Source organism: Ostrea edulis, chromosome 5 (genome assembly GCF_947568905.1).
Source record: "Ostrea edulis chromosome 5, xbOstEdul1.1, whole genome shotgun sequence".
Lineage (NCBI taxonomy): Eukaryota > Metazoa > Mollusca > Bivalvia > Ostreida > Ostreidae > Ostrea > Ostrea edulis.
Genome location: NC_079168.1, coordinates 17875208 through 17895208, shown reverse-complemented (window position 1 = coordinate 17895208; position 20001 = coordinate 17875208). Strand labels below are relative to the sequence as shown.

At 34.9% G+C, this 20001-nt stretch overlaps 1 protein-coding gene and 1 pseudogene across 1 annotated transcript in view; both read left to right on the top strand.

Annotated features, from left to right (window-relative positions):
* LOC125649267 (uncharacterized) overlaps window positions 1–20001 on the top strand; it is a 33106-nt gene that overhangs the window by 4615 nt on the left and 8490 nt on the right. The window contains exons 5-7 of the mRNA XM_048876649.2: window positions 12348–12491; window positions 15357–15599; window positions 18263–18406. Of these exons, the coding sequence (XP_048732606.1) occupies window positions 12348–12491; window positions 15357–15599; window positions 18263–18406 (531 nt within the window). The remainder of the gene's footprint in view (window positions 1–12347; window positions 12492–15356; window positions 15600–18262; window positions 18407–20001) is intronic.
* LOC125649262 (calmodulin-beta-like) lies at window positions 4742–9837 on the top strand (annotated as a pseudogene).

Genomic DNA, 20001 nt, shown 5'->3' with positions numbered 1-20001 from the left:
AAACATACTTTTACTTTAAAATAATATCACAGTGAGACGAATCATATACATTACTATCACAGATATTTACATTATATAAGTCTCACTCTCACTGATCATTTATTCCAGGAATGTGGCAACAAAAGGAATTTTATGCAAAATTACAGATTTAACATTTAGTAAAGGAATTATAGAATAGTTTAGTATTAGTAATAAATTATTAACTTACCATTCAAGAGGAAAAATGTCGGTCTATGTCTAATTGTCAAAATATGTCAGATCTACTGAAATCAACTCTCTTCTTCAAAACTGAATAAAGACTGACCACAAAGAACAGAACTCTTGGAGGGAAAATCTCCAAGACCAATCCAATGACATAAGACAAACTAAAACACCAATGAAATTAAAAGACACAAGGGACATTTGGCCAAAATATAATTATATACCCCAGGCCATTTCACTGGGAAAGTGACCAAATTTATATGCTTGACTGCATGTTTAAATTACATTACCTTGCCTAAGCATTTTATTCAATGAACCGATTCTTTATACATATACCCATCATATTATACAATATACATGTATAATATGAGTCTGTCATATTTGTTACACTTGTATCTCATGGAAGTTAAAAAAAAAAATTGAGCAAAGTTGACATGTGATGCTGTCCACATCGACACCATCATACATGTATCAAGGAGTTATGTGTATAGTCTTTGTATGAAGATGTGTTGTCTACGTAATACATGTACACTATTGCTCAACAAAATTGAAAGATACTAAAGAGGACTTGTAATTCATATCAGTACTTCTGCTGAACACCTGCGGTTCTGTAAAATACAAAGAATTCTTCAATCTTGTGTAAATCTCTGACAATGCTCTCTTCGATAAAATTAGCTACAAATGTACAAGTGCTAGAAGCGTTATTGAAAATTTGTGGATATAAAAAAGTAAGCATGCTGAGGAAAGTTATGACCACGGTTTGTATTATGTAATTGTTATTGATTAGATATAGCGATGTAGAAGAGAAAAATAATTATAGGTTATAGACTTTGTATGGGAAAATATGACGACCGAGTTTTTTGGCGCGTAGACGGACCGAGCTTGCGAGGTCTGTCCGCAACAAAAATCGAGGTCGTCATATTTCCCCACACAAAGTCTATAACCTTTTTATTATATACTTTCAATTTCATTTAGAAACTATCAATAATTTATTTTTAACAATTTCTTTATTGATTTAACTGAGTAAAAGATGAAAAACACGAAAACTTTGAAAATTAACGACGTAGTAGTTTGCTTGTGTATTGATTGTAACGTAATGTTTGCGGGCCCGCAAACTATTAAAGAAAAAAAGAAGAGATGAAATTGAAAGTATATAATAAGGATGAATACATCACTTTAAACATTATCATCAAAACGCTACATTTTTTTCATTTTTCCTGGGATTTGTCAATTTATTTTCATGTACAATGACACAACAAGAGAAGACACTCGAACACCACACCCTTTTCCAGTCTTTGTATTGTTTAAGCAGGCTCCGCATCTCGGATTAAGAAGTTAATAGGCATTAAAGCTTGTTCACTTTGAAGCAACATCATTCAGCGATCGATTTTGTTGGAAAAGCGCCAAAAACCAAAAGTGAAATTAACGAGCATTACACGTGGTAGTAAAAAGGAAATTACGTGTATCCCCAGGTTCTAGTCTTTATATCCAGTACTTGGTGAATGATCTCTCTGAGAGATGCAAATAGATGAATGAAACAAATTAAACAAAATAAAAATAAAATAGACATCATTTGTCGCTAAAATATCAATAATGAAAAAGAAGGTATAAAAAACATACTGGGAAATTCTGGGAATTTTTTCATTTTCTGTCAATACATTCACTACAAGCATGATATATTTATTGATTGAGTTATTGTAGATACACATAAAACAACAATCAATCAACATCACAATAAGTTTCATAACGTACTGACAAGAAAAATTGATACATTTTAGGTGTTGGAGATCAGAACATAAGCTGATCACATCAAAACGCAAACATTACTTTTCTTTTTTACATCTGCTCTTTCAGATACAAATATAACAATTCTTTTCATTAATATATCTGAATGCAATTTTAAAAAAAATCATTATTAAACGAGAGAGAGAGAGAGAGAGAGAGAGAGAGAGAGAGAGAGAGAGAGAGAGAGTAAATCTGTCTAAATTGTACACTTCATTTATTAGACCTGCACTTGAACTGTTTGGGATGTTTCAACTGTTTGGGATGGCTGCTCTATACAAGACGCTGAAAAAAAAACCTCTTGAAAAAGTACAACTATCTGCAACTAGAATTGTTACTGGTCTTCCTATTTTTGTGTCCAAAGAATCACTGTACTTGGAAACTCGCTGGGAAACTTTATAAAAAGAGGCATTATGTTGCAAAAATGACTACGATGTTCAAAATTGACATTGGAAACGTAGCTGAATATTTACCGATATCGTCCCCAAAAAAGCATGGACACATTATCCAAAACAAAGATCAGCTTATTGTTCCAAGATGTAATCTCGAATTATTGTACCAGATGTTGTAAAACAATGGAATTTATTAAATGTAGAAGCAAGGATAGTCACCTCAATCAACTCGTTTCGCAAATACATAACTTCTCATGTTTCCAATCCACCACTGGACTTTTAATTTGGTAAACGTTGTATCAATGGCATACACACTAAACTAAGATATAACTGTTTACTCCACTATGATTTACACAAGCGTAACATTATCAATAGTCCTCTTTGTTCTTGTATCATTTCTGTTTTGCTTGTAAAAATTATACTAATGCTAGAAATATTCTTTTTAATCGACTTTTTAGAATTGATATGGTCAATATAGGTATCAACCTGATATTATGTGGCAATGCAAATTTTTCATTGCAAACCAATACCAGTATTTTTGCCTGATTTCATAAATTTATATATGAATCCTGTAGATTTAAGTAATTATTATGCACATGTATTATGCTTCACTTGCTATTTATCTGTTGAATCCAATGCGCATGACAATCAGTAAATTGAAAAACTTGTCTCCAATCCGCTTGTTTATTCAACAAAATATGTTGAGAGAGAGAGAGAGAGAGAGAGAGAGAGAGAGAGAGAGAGGAATTCTTTTTCAACAATTATGTCACTAATTGTATATGTGTTAACGTCTCTCGAGATTATTTTTCACTGATATGGAGACATCGTCATTGCCGGTGAAAGGCTGTAAAATTTAGGCCTATGCTCGGCGCTTATGGCCTTTGAGCAGGGAGGGATCTTTATTGTGCCACACCTGCTGTGACACGGGGCCTCTGTTTTTGCGGTCTCATCTGAAGGACCGCCCCATTTAGTTGTCTCTTACGACTCAACTGAGGGCCTTTCTAACCCGGATCCCCAAGGAACTATGCCAGTGTATACATCCTCGGCTGCATTACGTATGCCGTAAGTATGACCATTCCACCAATTAACATCTCGAAAACAACTTGTGGCTCTATATCCTCTTCTGTTTGCCCTCATCAGTCTCCCTCATTTTAGACAAGAGCTTTTAAACGTTTCAGTTTCGATTTTCTTTCTATCTAAATGTCCATTGAATCTTGCCTTTGTTAGTTTCAGGATGTTTGGTACTAGAGGTCATGTATGAATCGAAACTGAGCCGAAATTTTGAGCCATTACTTTAAAAAAAAAAGAAGTTTCTTATTTCAAATTCGTCAACAGTGTGTATTAGTTGATAAAAAGTTCCTCTGTCACAGTGATATTGACTCAGTAGTCCCATAGCCTCGTACTATTCAATACCATAAAAAAAGTGGGGGAATCAACCAATATATTTTACTTTCCATGTGAAAATAATTTACTTTGCCTTTGCATATAAAAATAACAGAAAATGAAATTATCAAAACATTCTACGTTTTTTTTCCCTTCTATAACGGTTCTACGTGACTGATCAGAAAACATTGCCAGATCGCAAATAAGCCAAGCAGGTAAAGGTGTATTGTCGACGAACTGAATTCCACTCTTTGAATAGGTAAAGAATAAAAGGACATGTAAAGTTGTCAACACAAATTCTGAATAGAATCGCATCCTACAAACTTCACAATAAAAATTTAAACCTGCACGCTTGATATATTGATAGTGAATGGCCGATAAATTTAAAGGCCAGTGATTTTGAACCATCGACACATTAACAAATACAACACTTTTGTTTGGAAACATACATAGAAACGGATATTTGGACCATGCTGGATGTAGAAAAACAGAACTCGTAAGTCATAGTGCTTTTTTATCGATCTTACTTAATGCCGCATTTAATGAATAATATTCTTTACTTTATTGTTCAAAAGGCAATTTGATAACCCAATTTCACAACTTTAAATGGTTGTACTTAACGAAGTAAACCCTAACCCGATCACAAGAGATAAACATACCCAATTATCTCTGGTTTGCGACCAAGTTTGAACCGTGTGCAATCAACCAGAACATTGATTTGTTTTCATTCCGGTTTGTGGTTCTTTGAAACTGAATTCATCATTCATTATCCATCTCGTTTTAGTGCTACTATATAACCCGCAGCTATAAGTGGATGGTCACGGTTTTCTGAGTTTTGTGGAGACCAACATGTCGTCATCGGTAAGTTTATTTCTTGTTTTCTATGGCATAATATAAACACATTGCAATCCGTTTTAAAAACATCGATACCATGTTTGTTGTTGCAAGAAACGTGTATTGAAATCCATTTCTATCGATAAATTATGTCTTTATAGAATCCAAATCCATTTGGGGAACAGGTACATTATTTCAGAGCACAAGAACTGTTTTTACTTAGTTTTCTTTATATACATACGGCGTGTAATTATTTTGTTTCTATTTTCTTTCCTTATTCTAGATGTGGTTTTTTTTTTCAAAGAGTTATTTACTTGCACTTTACATATTTCATAAATGTGTTTATATAAAACAAAAAGATCGCAATACCAGCTTTTTTCTCGCAGCCTTAGTATGATATGATTAATATCATACCACAATATGAATAACAGTTTTCTTTTGACGTTACTATTCCATAGCATCACTCGATCTCTATAAATTTTACGTGAGTTTATAGTGATTTACATATATTGATTGTTCACCAGGTTTTTTTTTTTCGATATTTAGTGTAACTTCCATTCACACGTATGACTGACTCTAGGCGTCTTCGTAAGCCTCTAAGTCCAGATTTGAACCCAATTGAACAGATTTAGGACACCATTGATCCCCGAGTTTGTCAAAGAACACTACCAATTCAAACATTAGATGCACATTGACTGCATCAGGAAGGACAGGCTTTCCCACAGGGATTGATCATACGCTTAAGAAGACGACTAGAGTCCGTCATTCGTGTGAACAGAAGTTACTCCATGTTGTACTCTAGATATTAAAAAGATGTGGTGCATACAACATGTCGACCTCATCTAACGTTATCTAATTCATAATAGACAGTTGAAGCGATGGACAGTGGCATAATCATTTGCTAAAAATTTTCCTCAAAATATCAGGGAACATCAGGAAAATGAAATAAGATCCCTGTAAGAAAGGAGAAACAGTCTTAGACTCATTTTAAGGGGATGGGGACTTTACCAGTTTCGAATTTTATTGACTTTCAAAAGCGAAAGGAAAAAAAAATCACGGACCACATAAGCACCCACATCATAAAAAAGTCACATGTATGTGCAGACATAGTGATACTAACCGAAACACTGCAGTATAAATACTCGGATTTTTGGAGGGGGAGTGGTGAACACAGTAATTTCATAGATGCATTGTGGTGTTGTCGACTATGAAGAGGCCTTCAAGGTCACCTTAGAGAGCCAGCGTCAATGATGTCACAATTGGCTTGCTCTCTGCCGTTGTAGAAAAGTCTACATAGAGTCCCACGACGAATACATATCGATACAGATAAATACGTCTTTTTATCAATACATTTACAGATGTTGTTATTATCACTATTATTTATTTTCACGTTTTCAGAGATCAGGCTTAAAAATATTGTCACAGAAACCTGTTATTCGTCTTATAGTGTGAAGTTAATCTAATACTAAGAGGGGAAAATGGTGGTGTTGCGATAGGTATTTTTTCATATGTATATATTCATGTATGATATATAATTTTAATTTCATTAAATATATACATGTAGACTTAGAATCCACGATTGTGTTTTCAGTTCATTTATGATGTCATAAAAACGCACATCATATCCTATCTACATCACTCTGTCTTTCCATACAATGTATGTTAACTGTATGTTAAATCACGACAACGGAGTACTTACATGTATCATTGCTCATATTCATCATTGCTCTCTTAATTGTGAAAATATCAAAATGTAATCGTATATGATGTACATTTCAAACTGCTTTACTGATACGGAATATTCATCGATATTAGTTTAGAAAGAAACTATCACACCCACACCTACCCACACCACCACCATCACCAGATAACCCTTCAAAAACACAGGACTAGGAACGAAGCTGCCTTTGGTTAATACTTCTTTGAAAAACAACCTGTATTCGGCATCTTTGCGCCAATATTTGTTAATCATAGTAAAATGTAGATCGTAATTCTACGTTATGACATAAAGTTGGGGTTTCCATGGATATATCGTAATTCTACGTTATGACATAAAGTTGTAGTTTCCATGGATATCCAATTTTTCATGAAACACTTCTTTTGATACGATTTCTTCTTGCAAAAATAAAAGCTGCACAGAAAGGTGCACAAAGTGATTTAGAAGCAAACCCAGGCATAAAATTAACCCAGGCATACAATTAGTGCATAAATGGGTAACTTCTGATACCAGTTGAAGAAAGTTTGCTAAAAAAAAAATGAAATTAATTTTTGTCAAGAACTTTACTTTTGAAAGGAAATCATTCAGATTCTGTATACAATATGCACATTTGATTCATCGAAAACATACATATAACCTGCCATACAAAATTCTTATGAATAATAAATTGTCAGCTCTCATCATTAGCTCCCATGAGACAAAACCGTGAGTTGATTGGTGAAAGTATTATTTCTTTTAAAATTATCACACTATGAAAGGATATTCACCTTCAACATCGATCACTGTTTAATCTTATCGAACAACATATATAAATTATTTGACACAAAGTTGGATTGCTTGCTATGCACAGTTAACATGGTTTGTTTGTTTGCGTGTTGCTGTTATGCACATAGTAAATTATTCACACATCATTATAAGAAATAAAACAGGCTTAAAATCCTATCTTTATGTATGTCTCACTGTGAAAGTCTAACTTTTGTAGCAGTGATGTGCGAGTGTGCTCGTACTGCTCCGCAAAATATTTCAAAATTCGATCCATGGTATTGATAACACGTATTTCAAATTATTAAAAAAATGATTGTGCTCACGTCACGGAGAGGCTTATTTAAATGGCTTATATATCCCATCAATATTGATGACATATTCTCGCTTGTTTTTAACAAGAAATATTGACCGCTTTTTGCAAGCCTTTATATTATATCATTTGCATTGCTCAGTTTTGATAAATTTGTAACATCGCGCCATAATGTATACCCTTCTTTCATTGTGTACACATACATGTACGTAACATTTGAATTTAAATATGTCTGACGTCGCTATGTAGTAACAATGTCTGATTCATGAAACAAGTTTTACATCTTTTGAAAGAAAAAAAATATCCATGCCATCTTGATTTCAAACCATGTGACAAATTATTAATACAAATCTCACATTTGCAGACTTACCATTTGAAAGATGATATGGCCGCAGGTAAATGGCGAGTTTTCTTTACAAAATTAATGTGAGAAATTGAACAGATGACTTTTCTGCACCTTACTATGAAATATCCATTTCGCTTACCTATACTTACTATAATTGGTACAGATTTCTCCGAGGCCTTTGAAATGTACGCTAAAGGACGGGGGTATATACACCAAGATATCCTGCAGGAACTACTAGAACTTGTAGAACAACCCATGCCCGAGGATGAAATTAAGGACATCATAGAAACCATGTGCAAAGGTACTCCATCCAGAGTGACATACAACGTAGATGCAGAACTGTAGCTCTCTGAGAAAATATCGCGGGACATACTTCTGATCTGCCCCAATATTTTCCCAGAGAGCTACAGTTCTGCAGCTACATACAACGAACATTACTCTAATCCAGACAAATTCATTAACTTGACAAGTTTGATAAGATGAATTAGCAGTGCTAAATGTTAAGACTATGTCAGTGTAAGTATTGTACGATGTTACCACTCACAATAGAATATTGAAATACTGACACATATTTATCTACAACATAACAAGTGTTATGACTTCATCTAAATGATGGTGATTACATTGATAAGGACACAATCATCCCCGGCCGCCGCTCACAATCATTTTCTGTGTAATACTGTTGAATTCAAGGTCAATTTGGATAACTCGGCAAGTTAGCAACATAACCGGTATATATATAAAAGGATGCAGGAAGTTCAATCATCTATGTCAGTTTGCTTTGTTCAATTTCCCCCCTTACATCTGCTACCAGATTGTTCAGAACTGTGTAACTTTTAGGAATAGTTCAGATTTGAAAAATTTATTATACATGTGTACTGTGGTTGTTTTAGATCCATAATCATAGCTATATATATCTATCTGTCTATATGCACAAAAACCCAACAAGAACACACACACACACACACACACACACACACACACACACACACACACACACACACACATATATATATACAATAAGCAATTTACGAACAAATTCATGTCCAGACTCCAGGGTGTGGGTATGTAAATATCCACGTACGTCACGGTATTGTATCTCTGTATCACCCATGTTAGGCTGCCAGATCATTTGAATAATCAATTGTTCAGTCGGTTTCTTGTTGATTTTTTTAGGTAGTGATCGGCTAAGTCTAGAAAGCTTCCTACAAATTATGACACATAAAATGCGATCTAGTGATCCAATTGAACAACTCCGAGATGCCTTCAAAGAGATTGATGCAGACGGGAGCGGATCTATCGACCGACCTGAACTAAAGGAGATGATGATGTCGATGATGTCCAACGACTACACCGAAGAAGAGATTGAAGCGATGATCGATAAAGCAGATTTGGACGGCGATGGAGAGATTGACTTTGAAGGTCAGTCACTCAGTAAATTGTTACATCATGCTCTGAGTATTATAAAACCAATGTGATTAAGTTCAAAATTTTTAGGAGGATTGTTTTACTGTTGTCAATTGTTTTGTGATATATTCACTTCTGTTTCGATACTGCCAACATGAATGAATTTGACATTGCCCTGCGTGAATTTGAAAAACAGCAGTATGTACATGTATAAGGAAAGCCTTGTCAAAATAATTATGTATGTGGAATATTTTACATTCATTGAGAATTCCAAACCAAATGTATCACATTTTATTGGGTACAATAATGCAGTTCTAGAATGAACAGCGCTAAATATTGCAGAATCTTAAGATGGAAACATACGATGTTAAATTCAAAGATATTAACCTTGATTCTCCGAACCGGTCATGCTATTCATTACATACGGAAAAAAACCCCAAAACAAACCCTGATCAGTTCAATAAATATACATTGTTTCATATCATAATTCAATAACGTGATTTTTGTCTATTCAGAATTTGTAGCCATGATGAATGATGCTAATCCATGAGTCCGGATTCTTCAAACATTTCATCATCTTTCATACACGCCTTTGTGATGTCGAAGACGAACGGGATTTTAAGAAATCAAGAACTGTGATACCTGATATATGTCGTTTTATGAATGTATTCTACATGTGAATAAATGATTCCATATCTAATCTTCATTGTTTCCTCACAATTGTCTGCAATTACATCTCCCCTTCACACTTTCAATAACAAACAATGACAACAGAGAAAATTAACCCTCAACAACTGCAACCATTTGAGGTGCTATTTGTAAAATGTTGTCACAAGTCAGTTATGCGTTTAAAGACCGTGTGCTTATGAGATCCTGCTAGGAAAGTAAATGAAGTACTAGACACATTTTTTCTCAAACTCTTTGTTGCCCACCTAAATCTTTTGACGGATATCATTACGAACCTATAATGGCATAGATAGCCCGAATTTCTGGTATTTTACTACCGATTTGTCAGTCACCGAGGTATAGTGTATTGGCTATTGCCATTAATACATCATTTTTCACACACACACAGACACATACTAAAACCATGATATCGGTATTTGACAAATATGTCAGATGAAATAAATCTGTGTTTACTTTACCAGTAGGATATCGGACTTTCCCCCATATAATACTCGTATTGAAGTCCAAATAGTCTTGATGATTCCCCCCAAATAATCATTACCAAACCAGCAGTATAGCAATCCGTTGCCTTAAAGGGGTCATATGTTATCCTGAATTTAAAATACAGTGCTTTGTGGTTACTTAGCGTATTGATTTTCAATTGATGAGCCCGTTGCAAACTTGGATTGTCCACAGATTGCATGCTCTTGATTTAAATGTATAGGTTTCGCATTAAATGAACCGAACGAACTACCTAATAAGTCAAGAATTAATTTAGTGCTGAATGAGGGTTGTAACCAAAGATACAATCTTAGGATCCTTGCAGGTGATTGTAACTAATTTGGATTAAACAATAATGGCTGTAAGTATCTAGCGTGTTTTGTGTTATTTTCTAAGTATTGTTATTAACAGAACTTGCAGAATTGTGTTTACAATGGTCACATTCTATTTTCATATAACTACGTAAATGTACAACAACCAACCAAAACAAAAACCACAACAAAACCCCCGAGGTTACTAAATAAACATACCCCTACAGATCTGAATCGGGGTTACATATTGTCAATACATAATTAAAGTCTTCAGTAATCTCTCTCACTCTCTCTCTCTGCGGAACCAAATCTCCTAGCAACATGTAACCAGCGCGCTAGACCGCTCGACCATCTAGGCAAGTCTAAAAAAAAACTTACTTTCGATGACGATGGAATTCTCGCCACGCTGTCACACGCTACATGGTCATTGAAAATGGAAATGGGATACCGTTATTTAACGTACTTTTAAGAGGATCATTCGAGATACGAATTGCATTTGAAATGTTTGATGTGAAGCACGGAAATAGCATTGAACTCTTAAATAAACATAACTGCCCTAAGTGAAGAAATATGTAATATAAAGCACAGAAAATTTCACATTATTTTATTTGGATACCCACTTCCACCCCTATGGGTCATCGAAATCAAGTTTTTTTTTTAGACTTGCCTAGATGGTCGAGCGGTCTAGCGCGCTGGTTACATGCTAGTAGGAGATTTGGTTCCGCGTAGGTCAGGAGTTTAACCCCGGGTAAGGGTGGAAGTGGGTATCCAAATAAAATAAAGTGAAATTTTTTGTGCTTTATATTAAATATTTCTTCACTTAGGGCAGTTATGTTTATATAATTGAACATCACACACACCACGTGTGTGAATACTTATGTACACAAACTCCATTGCGCCGGCAATACATGTCTCCTTGATTGGATGTTAATGCCAAATTGGCGTCGACACCTCAGAGAACTTTCGAATATTACGTCATAATAATCTTAGGATCAATGAATGTTCTTTCAAGTGGATTTTAAAAAAGTAAATGACGTTTATGTGTCACGGTCTTTGCCAATTATGGTATGTTCTACACTTATTCACATACTGTGATGAGAATTATGGTATGTTCTACACTTATTCACATACTGTGATGAGAATTATGGTATGTTATACACTTGTTCACATACTGTGATGAGAATTATGGTATGTTCTACACTTATTCACATACTGTGATGCCATACTTTTAATTTAAGAGTACGTTTTACATAATTCTCTGACTGTGTCCTAATATTGAACTGCTAGTATATTAGAGATGACATTGTTGGAGATGTCATTCCTTTGAGTTTGGTAAACATGAAGCCTATTGTTGTCAGACATTCTTGGAGATGTCATTCCTTTGAGTTTGGTAAACATGAAGCCTATTGTTGTCAGACATTCTTGGAGATGTCATTCCTTTGAGTTTGGTAAACATGAAGCCTATTGTTGTCAGACAAGGAGTTTATTTCTACGATATTTCAGTTTAATTTGAATAATATATTAGTGTAAGTGTGATTTATCAATTTAAAAGGCAATACGCATGTGCACATCAAATACAAGCTCGTCTCTCCTTTTGATAGGACCTGGTGGCTGAGCTATCTGAGGAACAAATTTTAGGTAAGTATACATTCTGTGAATTACCATTTAATTCATGGGGAATGAGACACCGTATTCAAACAATAAGCCAGCCCCTTTCATCATGTTCCTTTAGAGTTTAGGGAAGCTTTCAGTCTTTTTGACAAGGATGGTGACGAGACCATTACGACTAAAGAACTGGGAACGGTCATGAGATCGCTCGGTCAGAATCCAACGGAAGCGGAACTGCAGGAAATGATCCTGGAAGTGGACGTGGATGGTAAGAATTAGGCTTCATTGCACAACTATATATCGAATGTGAATCAATGATATATTTTTCATCTTCAGTGGATGTTTGTAAGGAAAATAAGGGTAGAATTAGCGTATCGATTTTTCTGGGATCAGCAAATTTGAATGAATCTGGAACTACATAATACCCATATAATGTTAAACAGGAACGAAAAGGTGAAGATAACGAACAGTGATCAATCTCATAACTCCCATAAAGAATATAAAATAGAGAGTAAGACAAAGGCGGGCCCCTGAACATTCCAGAAGTGGGATCAGGTGCCAAGGAGGAGTAAGCATCCCCTGTTGAGCGGTCACACCCGTAAAACTGATGTATATTACCCGAACTGCATCTATAACCTAAGATGAATGACTCGCACAGTGATCAATAACTGTTAAAGTATTGCTGAAATGAAGTTTGCTTTCATATTATATAATGTGTATGTTGAGTGACGTTTACCGTTGCAAAATGACCTTGAGTAACCTTTGTCTGAAATCCATTTGCCTATTATGTATTTAAATAATATATGATCAATACCTGTTCAAGAACTGCTGAATTAGAGGACTTTTTGCTTATATCAATATTTCAACTGTTATTGATCTTTTTGACCAAGGCCTCTCAAGGTCATTTTGGAAAGGTCAAGGTTACTCAGAAGATAATGCCTTATATAAGGATTGATTGATCTTATAATGTTTAATGTCCCACTCGATAACTGAGTCAGATAACGTTTTCCTTATATAAGGATACCTTCGGGATCCGGGTAAGAATAGGTGACACGTGATGGGTCAGTAAACACCATCTATTTATTTCGCTTCCGTGTTTTTTTATGGGTAAAAATACTTTAGTATATACTCTCTATACTTTATTGGGTACATATACTTTAACAACAGTTAAGTGATCAATAACTGTTGAGATATTGTTGAAATGAAGGTTTTTCATAAATAAGGAATATGTTCTAAGTGATCGTTCCCTTTATTAACTAGTGTCCTTTGTCTGAAAGTCATCTGCCTGTTATCTATTTGTGTGATATACCTGTTCAAATAAGGAACTTTCCCCTCATATCCTTATATAAGGTATATGTTCTGAGTTACCTTGACCTTTCCAAAATGACCTTGGTGAAAAAGTCCCCATCCCAAAAACTATTTATGATAAGTTTCTATTGACAGGTTCAGGGGATAGGAGCTTGGACGACGGACAGATACAACGGCGACTATTTGCTCCACCGAAAACTATTTGCTCTCCAAAAAAATTTCGGGGAGCATAAAAAAATATATTTAATTGACCCCGTGAAAATTATTATATAGGGCAGATAACTCTTATTAATGTACTGAAATGTATAGAATTTGCATTAAAATCAAATCATTTGTGATTAAAGAAAATCATTACTGTTGTAAATATACATGGTACCCATGGAAAACTGGGGAGCGAGATAAATAGATGGTGTTTTATGACCCATCACGTGTCACCCCTATGTTAAAGGCAGTGTCTGGGCTGCGTTCAAGATCGTAGCGGCTACGTAGGGCTCGGTAGTGCTACGATCTTGAACGATATGCTAGGCTAGTCCTACATAGGGATAACAAGCGTTAATTCATACAGTGCGTTCAATATACCTAGATATCTAGCGTAGCAGCTAGACTAGCCGCTACGATCTTGAACGCAGCCAGGTGTTTTTGTGTGTACAGCCTTTCGTCACCTAAAATTAAAATACAGTATGATTTGAATGGTGAATTGCAATTTTAAAGAAATTAGACTGCCAGGGTGTATATGTTTTTAAAAAGTCTGTGTGTCTTCATGTATCTTTAATATCTGAACTTACATGTCTGTACAGCAAGCGTGTTACATTGTTTGATTCCGAAAATACACAAAACAAATTACTAGGAGAGAAATGTAGAGAGAGGGAGATTAAATTACGTCGGATTAATAAATTAGAGTCAGCATACAATTACAATGAAAAACATCACGTGTAGGTTGATGTAGAGAACTGCTGCTTTTCGGTCCTACTAAACAAAGAACTCTAGAGAATCAAGTGTGTAAACTGTTTTGACTAAATTGATCATTGATGACAATGCAAATAGTAATTAAACTACATGTAACAATTGCCATCCCCCTGTAACCTATTTTTATTCAAATTACTGAAGCAATACGCCCTCCTTTCGCTGCTCGTTAATTTCTGCCATCTTCTGTAGACACTGTATATATATATATATATATATATATATATATATATATATAAAACCGGAATCTATTGAACATCGCAATTTGTCAAGATACTAATTTTTTCATACATGTATGTTCAAAATAAACAAATACGACGAATGATTTTAGTTATTCAAAATTGTCGCAAAACTTTGAGTTCTTGATATTGATATTAGATCGGAAATATTGCAGAAGTTGACGAGCGGCGAAGGGAGACAATGAATAGAACGGGTTATAGATGTATTCGTTAGTACGATTACTATGTATACTATTACACACAAGTAATGAATAAAAATTCCCACGGTTCTCGGTTTAGTAGGACCCTTGGTTTTTCATTGTTTTGATGTTTGCCACAGAGGGTTAACTCTTGGTCCGAGGAAGGTGCGGGTTATCCCAAAAATTTGACACTTTCTGTGTTCGTATATGAAGCACTAAAATGACCCGATAACACAAACAGTTGTCAATTTTTCGGGACGACCAGTTGCTTACCAGAGACAAAGAAGTTGCTTACATGTAAAACACCCAACAGCACTACGCATTACTTCTATACTACACCATTCAAATTAACCTGAAGATCGAGTTTAATAAAGCGCGTCCGATATACATGTACATATGTGTGAGTGTGAAAAACGTTGTTTTACTTCACAAAAATACTTTCAGGTGACGGAACAATAGATTTCGATGAATTTCTACAAATGATGGCGAAGAAAATGAAAGACACAGATTCGGAGGAGGAACTAAAATCAGCCTTCAAAGTGTTTGACAGAGACAATGTAGGGTTTATCAACGGGCAAAACTTACGCAACGTAATGACAAATCTGGGAGAGAAACTGACAGATGAAGAAGTGGATGAGATGATTCGTGAGGCGGATCTGGACGGGGATGGCTTGATAAATTATCAAGGCAAGGGCGTGTGCATAAGACTGTAAGAGAGAATTTCCAGTTCTAATGGAGTTCCTGAATTTATTTCTGAAGACAAAAATGATAATAAAGTACATAACAAATTTGACGATAATGTAATTGATCAATAATGCCATCGCATGCGACACATGTGCTTTGGAACAGTTCTCTCTGGTTTTCGATTTATTGAGGTATAATGTTTTTATTTGCTTTATTTTTTAGAGTTTGTGGCGATGATGACAGGAAAGAAATAAATGGTTGCAGCTTTATCAAATCTCCGATATCTATTTATACTGAAGACATAACAATTGTTAATCGACATGCATCAGAGCAGAGAGTATACTTTGATATGTTCCATCGATAGCTTAGTGTTAATTACGATATATTTACATTTCCAGTGTTTAACCTTTGACAATGAAAGACATGTCCTCATGAACGCGCTGGAGTTGTAAACGATGCGCGTATGAATCTTGGTAAATTTAGTACGTCTGTTATCCGACAGAAATGAAAGTAGAATATAAGAAATATGAACTGCAATGCCTCACGCTATTGCGCATCAAGAAAAATATGTCAGCACGAACCGTTGTATTTCATACCTTTATGTACTTGTATTCTCAAATATGAAATTTATTTCTTGAGTAAAATTATCTATTCATGATGTGGTAAACCAAAATAGCTCTTCAAATCTCGGCTGAGCCCCACCAAGAGACTACAGTAATCTTTCCTTGGCCAAACACAGAAGATTGGAATTACTATTCCTTCTTGGTGGACGCTGACACTCTGTAAAGATTTCTTGATATTCAGTGTAGCAAAGTCTGAGTGAAATCACATCAAATGTTCGCAATGTTTACAGTGATATCTCCAGGTGTTTGTCGTAATTGGATAATATAGATATGTCCTTACGGTACATCAATTTTCCTTCTCTCGTAGAAAACTTGACGATCTTAAATGGTATCACTTCAAAATGTCATTTGGTATCAATAAAAATGTCAAATGTTGTTTTACCTATAATTGATTCTTAATCTTTAGTAAACATGCCGCGTTTGTGCGTGTGTATGTGTGTGTTTTTTGTGTGTGAAAGAGAAAGAAAGTTTAAGAGATTGTAGAGGAAGTTCCTGTTCATATTTGCATTCATAAGTGTGCTTTACATGCTATCAATGCATCATTGTATTATATATTCTATCGTGATTGCAATTTTATCGAGGGATTGAACGGTATATGTACATATTGTAGATCTGCACATAGTTTTTCTTAAGAGTAGGAAGGACATTCACAATATCTTTTGCTTGAATTAAACATACAATACATTCGATTTATTACATGTACTGTTGTGATTTATTTTATCAGAATGTATTAGATTCATTCAAATTTCAAAACAGGGCAGCGTGACAGAAAAAAACCCTTTTATGCGTATTCACACTTCAATGTAGATCAATTTTCAGTTTCAATATTTAAATTATGCAACTGACGCCACTAATCATGCAACATAACACCTGTTTGCGAAAATATTTCCTTTTGAAAATGTGTTGGGTAGAGGCATGCAGGCATGCATAATATAACGGCTTTAAAACACATACACTACATATATGGCAGTGATGTAAACACTTCCTCCATTTAGCTTTTCCAGATAACACTGAAAAGTTGATAATCGCCAGATCATGGCAACTAGGGATATTTTCGCTTGATTTATGACCCACTATTACCCATGAAAACAAACATCAGTCGTCCAGGGCCGCAGTAGAATGTTTTATCGCTGAAATGTACCCCTAGTGAAATCTGGAATGCTTTGTATCATATCTATGTACATGGAAGTATAAATTAAGACGGGCAGCGGATATATACACATTTCCGGTTTCTAGATATGTTATTTCCTACGATTTGCTCTTGTAAAATAGTTTTGTGAATAATCGGGCATGCAGTGTGAAATGACTTTTTTAACAACACGGGACTCGAATACCTCATAAACTAAAGGCCGACTTCCTTTTCCTATATACGGGACAGATTCATCATGGTAAGTACAAGATTTGTGTTGGTATCAATGATGCGGTAAGTGCAGTTGAACCTCTTTACTTATATCATTAGCTAAGGGTAATTGAAATTCGGTCATCCTTACAAATTCGGAGTCGTTATCCTTTCAGTTTCTCAACAGTTTTGTCTTTATATGACAGGGATTTTTATGTTACTATTGCATTCAAAACCCCATTTCCTGTCCATCAAGTGCTTATGACGCACATGACCTAAAAATGGGAATTTCCTCTATAGGCTATAATCATATAGTCCAAACGAGCACAAACAGGTACGTGTACCTCAGCACACGTTTTATGTAGCATCAGTCATAGTGCCCGTATACATTACTCTGTACCAATTCTGTTTTCTTGTTTATTTTCCTGCAGACACATATATTCTCGTCGGAGCAAGTTGAAGGTAAGCTGACTCACATCCCTGTTAATGCACTCTGTAAATACTTCTTTATACTCTGTGACGCATCTATTTATTTGTTAAATACTTATTGCAAAAAAAAAAAAAAAAAAAAAAAAAAAAAAAATAATGTAACGCATGTATGGTTGAGACGTTCAAGCCCAAAGTGTTTTAGACTATAGTAAGGTTATCTCGCTTGGTCTGTGCTAAGTAACAAGGCGACATGTCTCTGATTTTCTTACCCACAGAATATCGAGAAGCTTTTAATTTATTCGACAAAGATGGCGACGGGAGCATCACAACTAGTGAGCTGGGCGTGGTCATGAGATCTCTGGGTCAGGAACCTACCGTCAAAGAGCTAGAGAACATGATTAAAGAAATCGACGAGGATGGTATGTGTTAATTTCAAAGTAAACAGACAGCCCATCCCCCACATGTCCTCTGCTCATGCTTGCATTATTATTCTAACAATATTATACCTATATGTAGTAGTTTATTGCACATTACTTTGAAATATTTTAAAAGCATTACCCAGTCCGAATTCAGCGCACTCGCATGCGCAACCACTATGCATCATTCGGCATACATTTATTATATGTATAAATACCGACAGTTCTGAAATTTCAATCCATTTTCCTGGCTTATTAGCCAATCAAAAGTCAGCACTTGTGGCTGCACAAAAATGCTCGCAGTCATCGTTGGCCATGCTATTATAAAATTTACATATACATGTAAATACATTTCATTGTGTTGTTATTTCTTTCAAAAGCAAGAGAGAAAAAAATAAATTCACATTAAGCAACCATGCATGTTTAACAAAGGTTTCTTGTCGCTAATTTTAATTACATGTAGTTAGGTATATTACATGTTACGTAGTAATTAAAGTGTCATGTTACGTAGTAATTACATTGTCATGTTATGTAATAATTATGTAATAACTCCAGGTAGTAATTAACTTGATATGCTACATAGTACTTAAAGTGTCATGTTACGTAGTAATTACATTGTCATGTTATATAATAATTATGTAATAATTCCAGGTAGTAATTAACTTGATATGCTACATAGTAATTAAAGTGTCATGTTACGTAGTAATTACAGGATCTTGTTACGTAGTGATTGTCATGTCACATACATAAGCATTTCATATCCGAATATGACGATTTGAAACAAGAGATATGTACCTAAACTATCATGATTATTCTCAACTGAAACAAGAGATTTATACCTAAACTATCATGATTATTCTCAACTCAAACAAGCGATCTATACCTAAACTATCATGATTATTCTCAACTCAAACAAGCGATTTATACCTAAACTATCATGATTATTCTCAACTCAAACCAGCGATCTATACCTAAACTATCATGATTATTCTCAACTCAAACAAACGATCTATACCTAAACTATCATGATCATTCTCAACTCAAACAAGCGATCTATACCTAAACTATCATGATCATTCTCAACTCAAACAAGCGATCTATACCTAAACTATCATGATTATTCTCAACTCAAACAAGCGATCTATACCTAAACTATCATGATCATTCTCAACTGAAACTGGCGATCTATGTCTAAACTCTCAGGACTGTTTTCAACCGAAACGTGATATACAGTACACCTTAACTATCGTAATTATTCTCAATTGAAATGTTGAAATGATCTCGCGGTTGAACGCCATGGTAGAAATACGTGTATATCATATATTTCGTAGATTAAGGACTATTTTACATTGGTGTGTTATTTTAAAATGGACTAATTTTTATGGGTAACAACCTAACAGTTGTCTTTAAGCACCTTCAAATCATCAACTACTCTCTCTCTCTCTGTCGCTCTCTCTCTCTGTAAGTCGCTCTCTCTCTCTCTCTCTCTCCCTCTCTCTCTCAGAGCCAGACAATAGGGTGTTAAAATTACATCTGCTATCCACCAATGTGATTGCCATTGCACAAATAACTATATTATATATAATACAAACTAATTC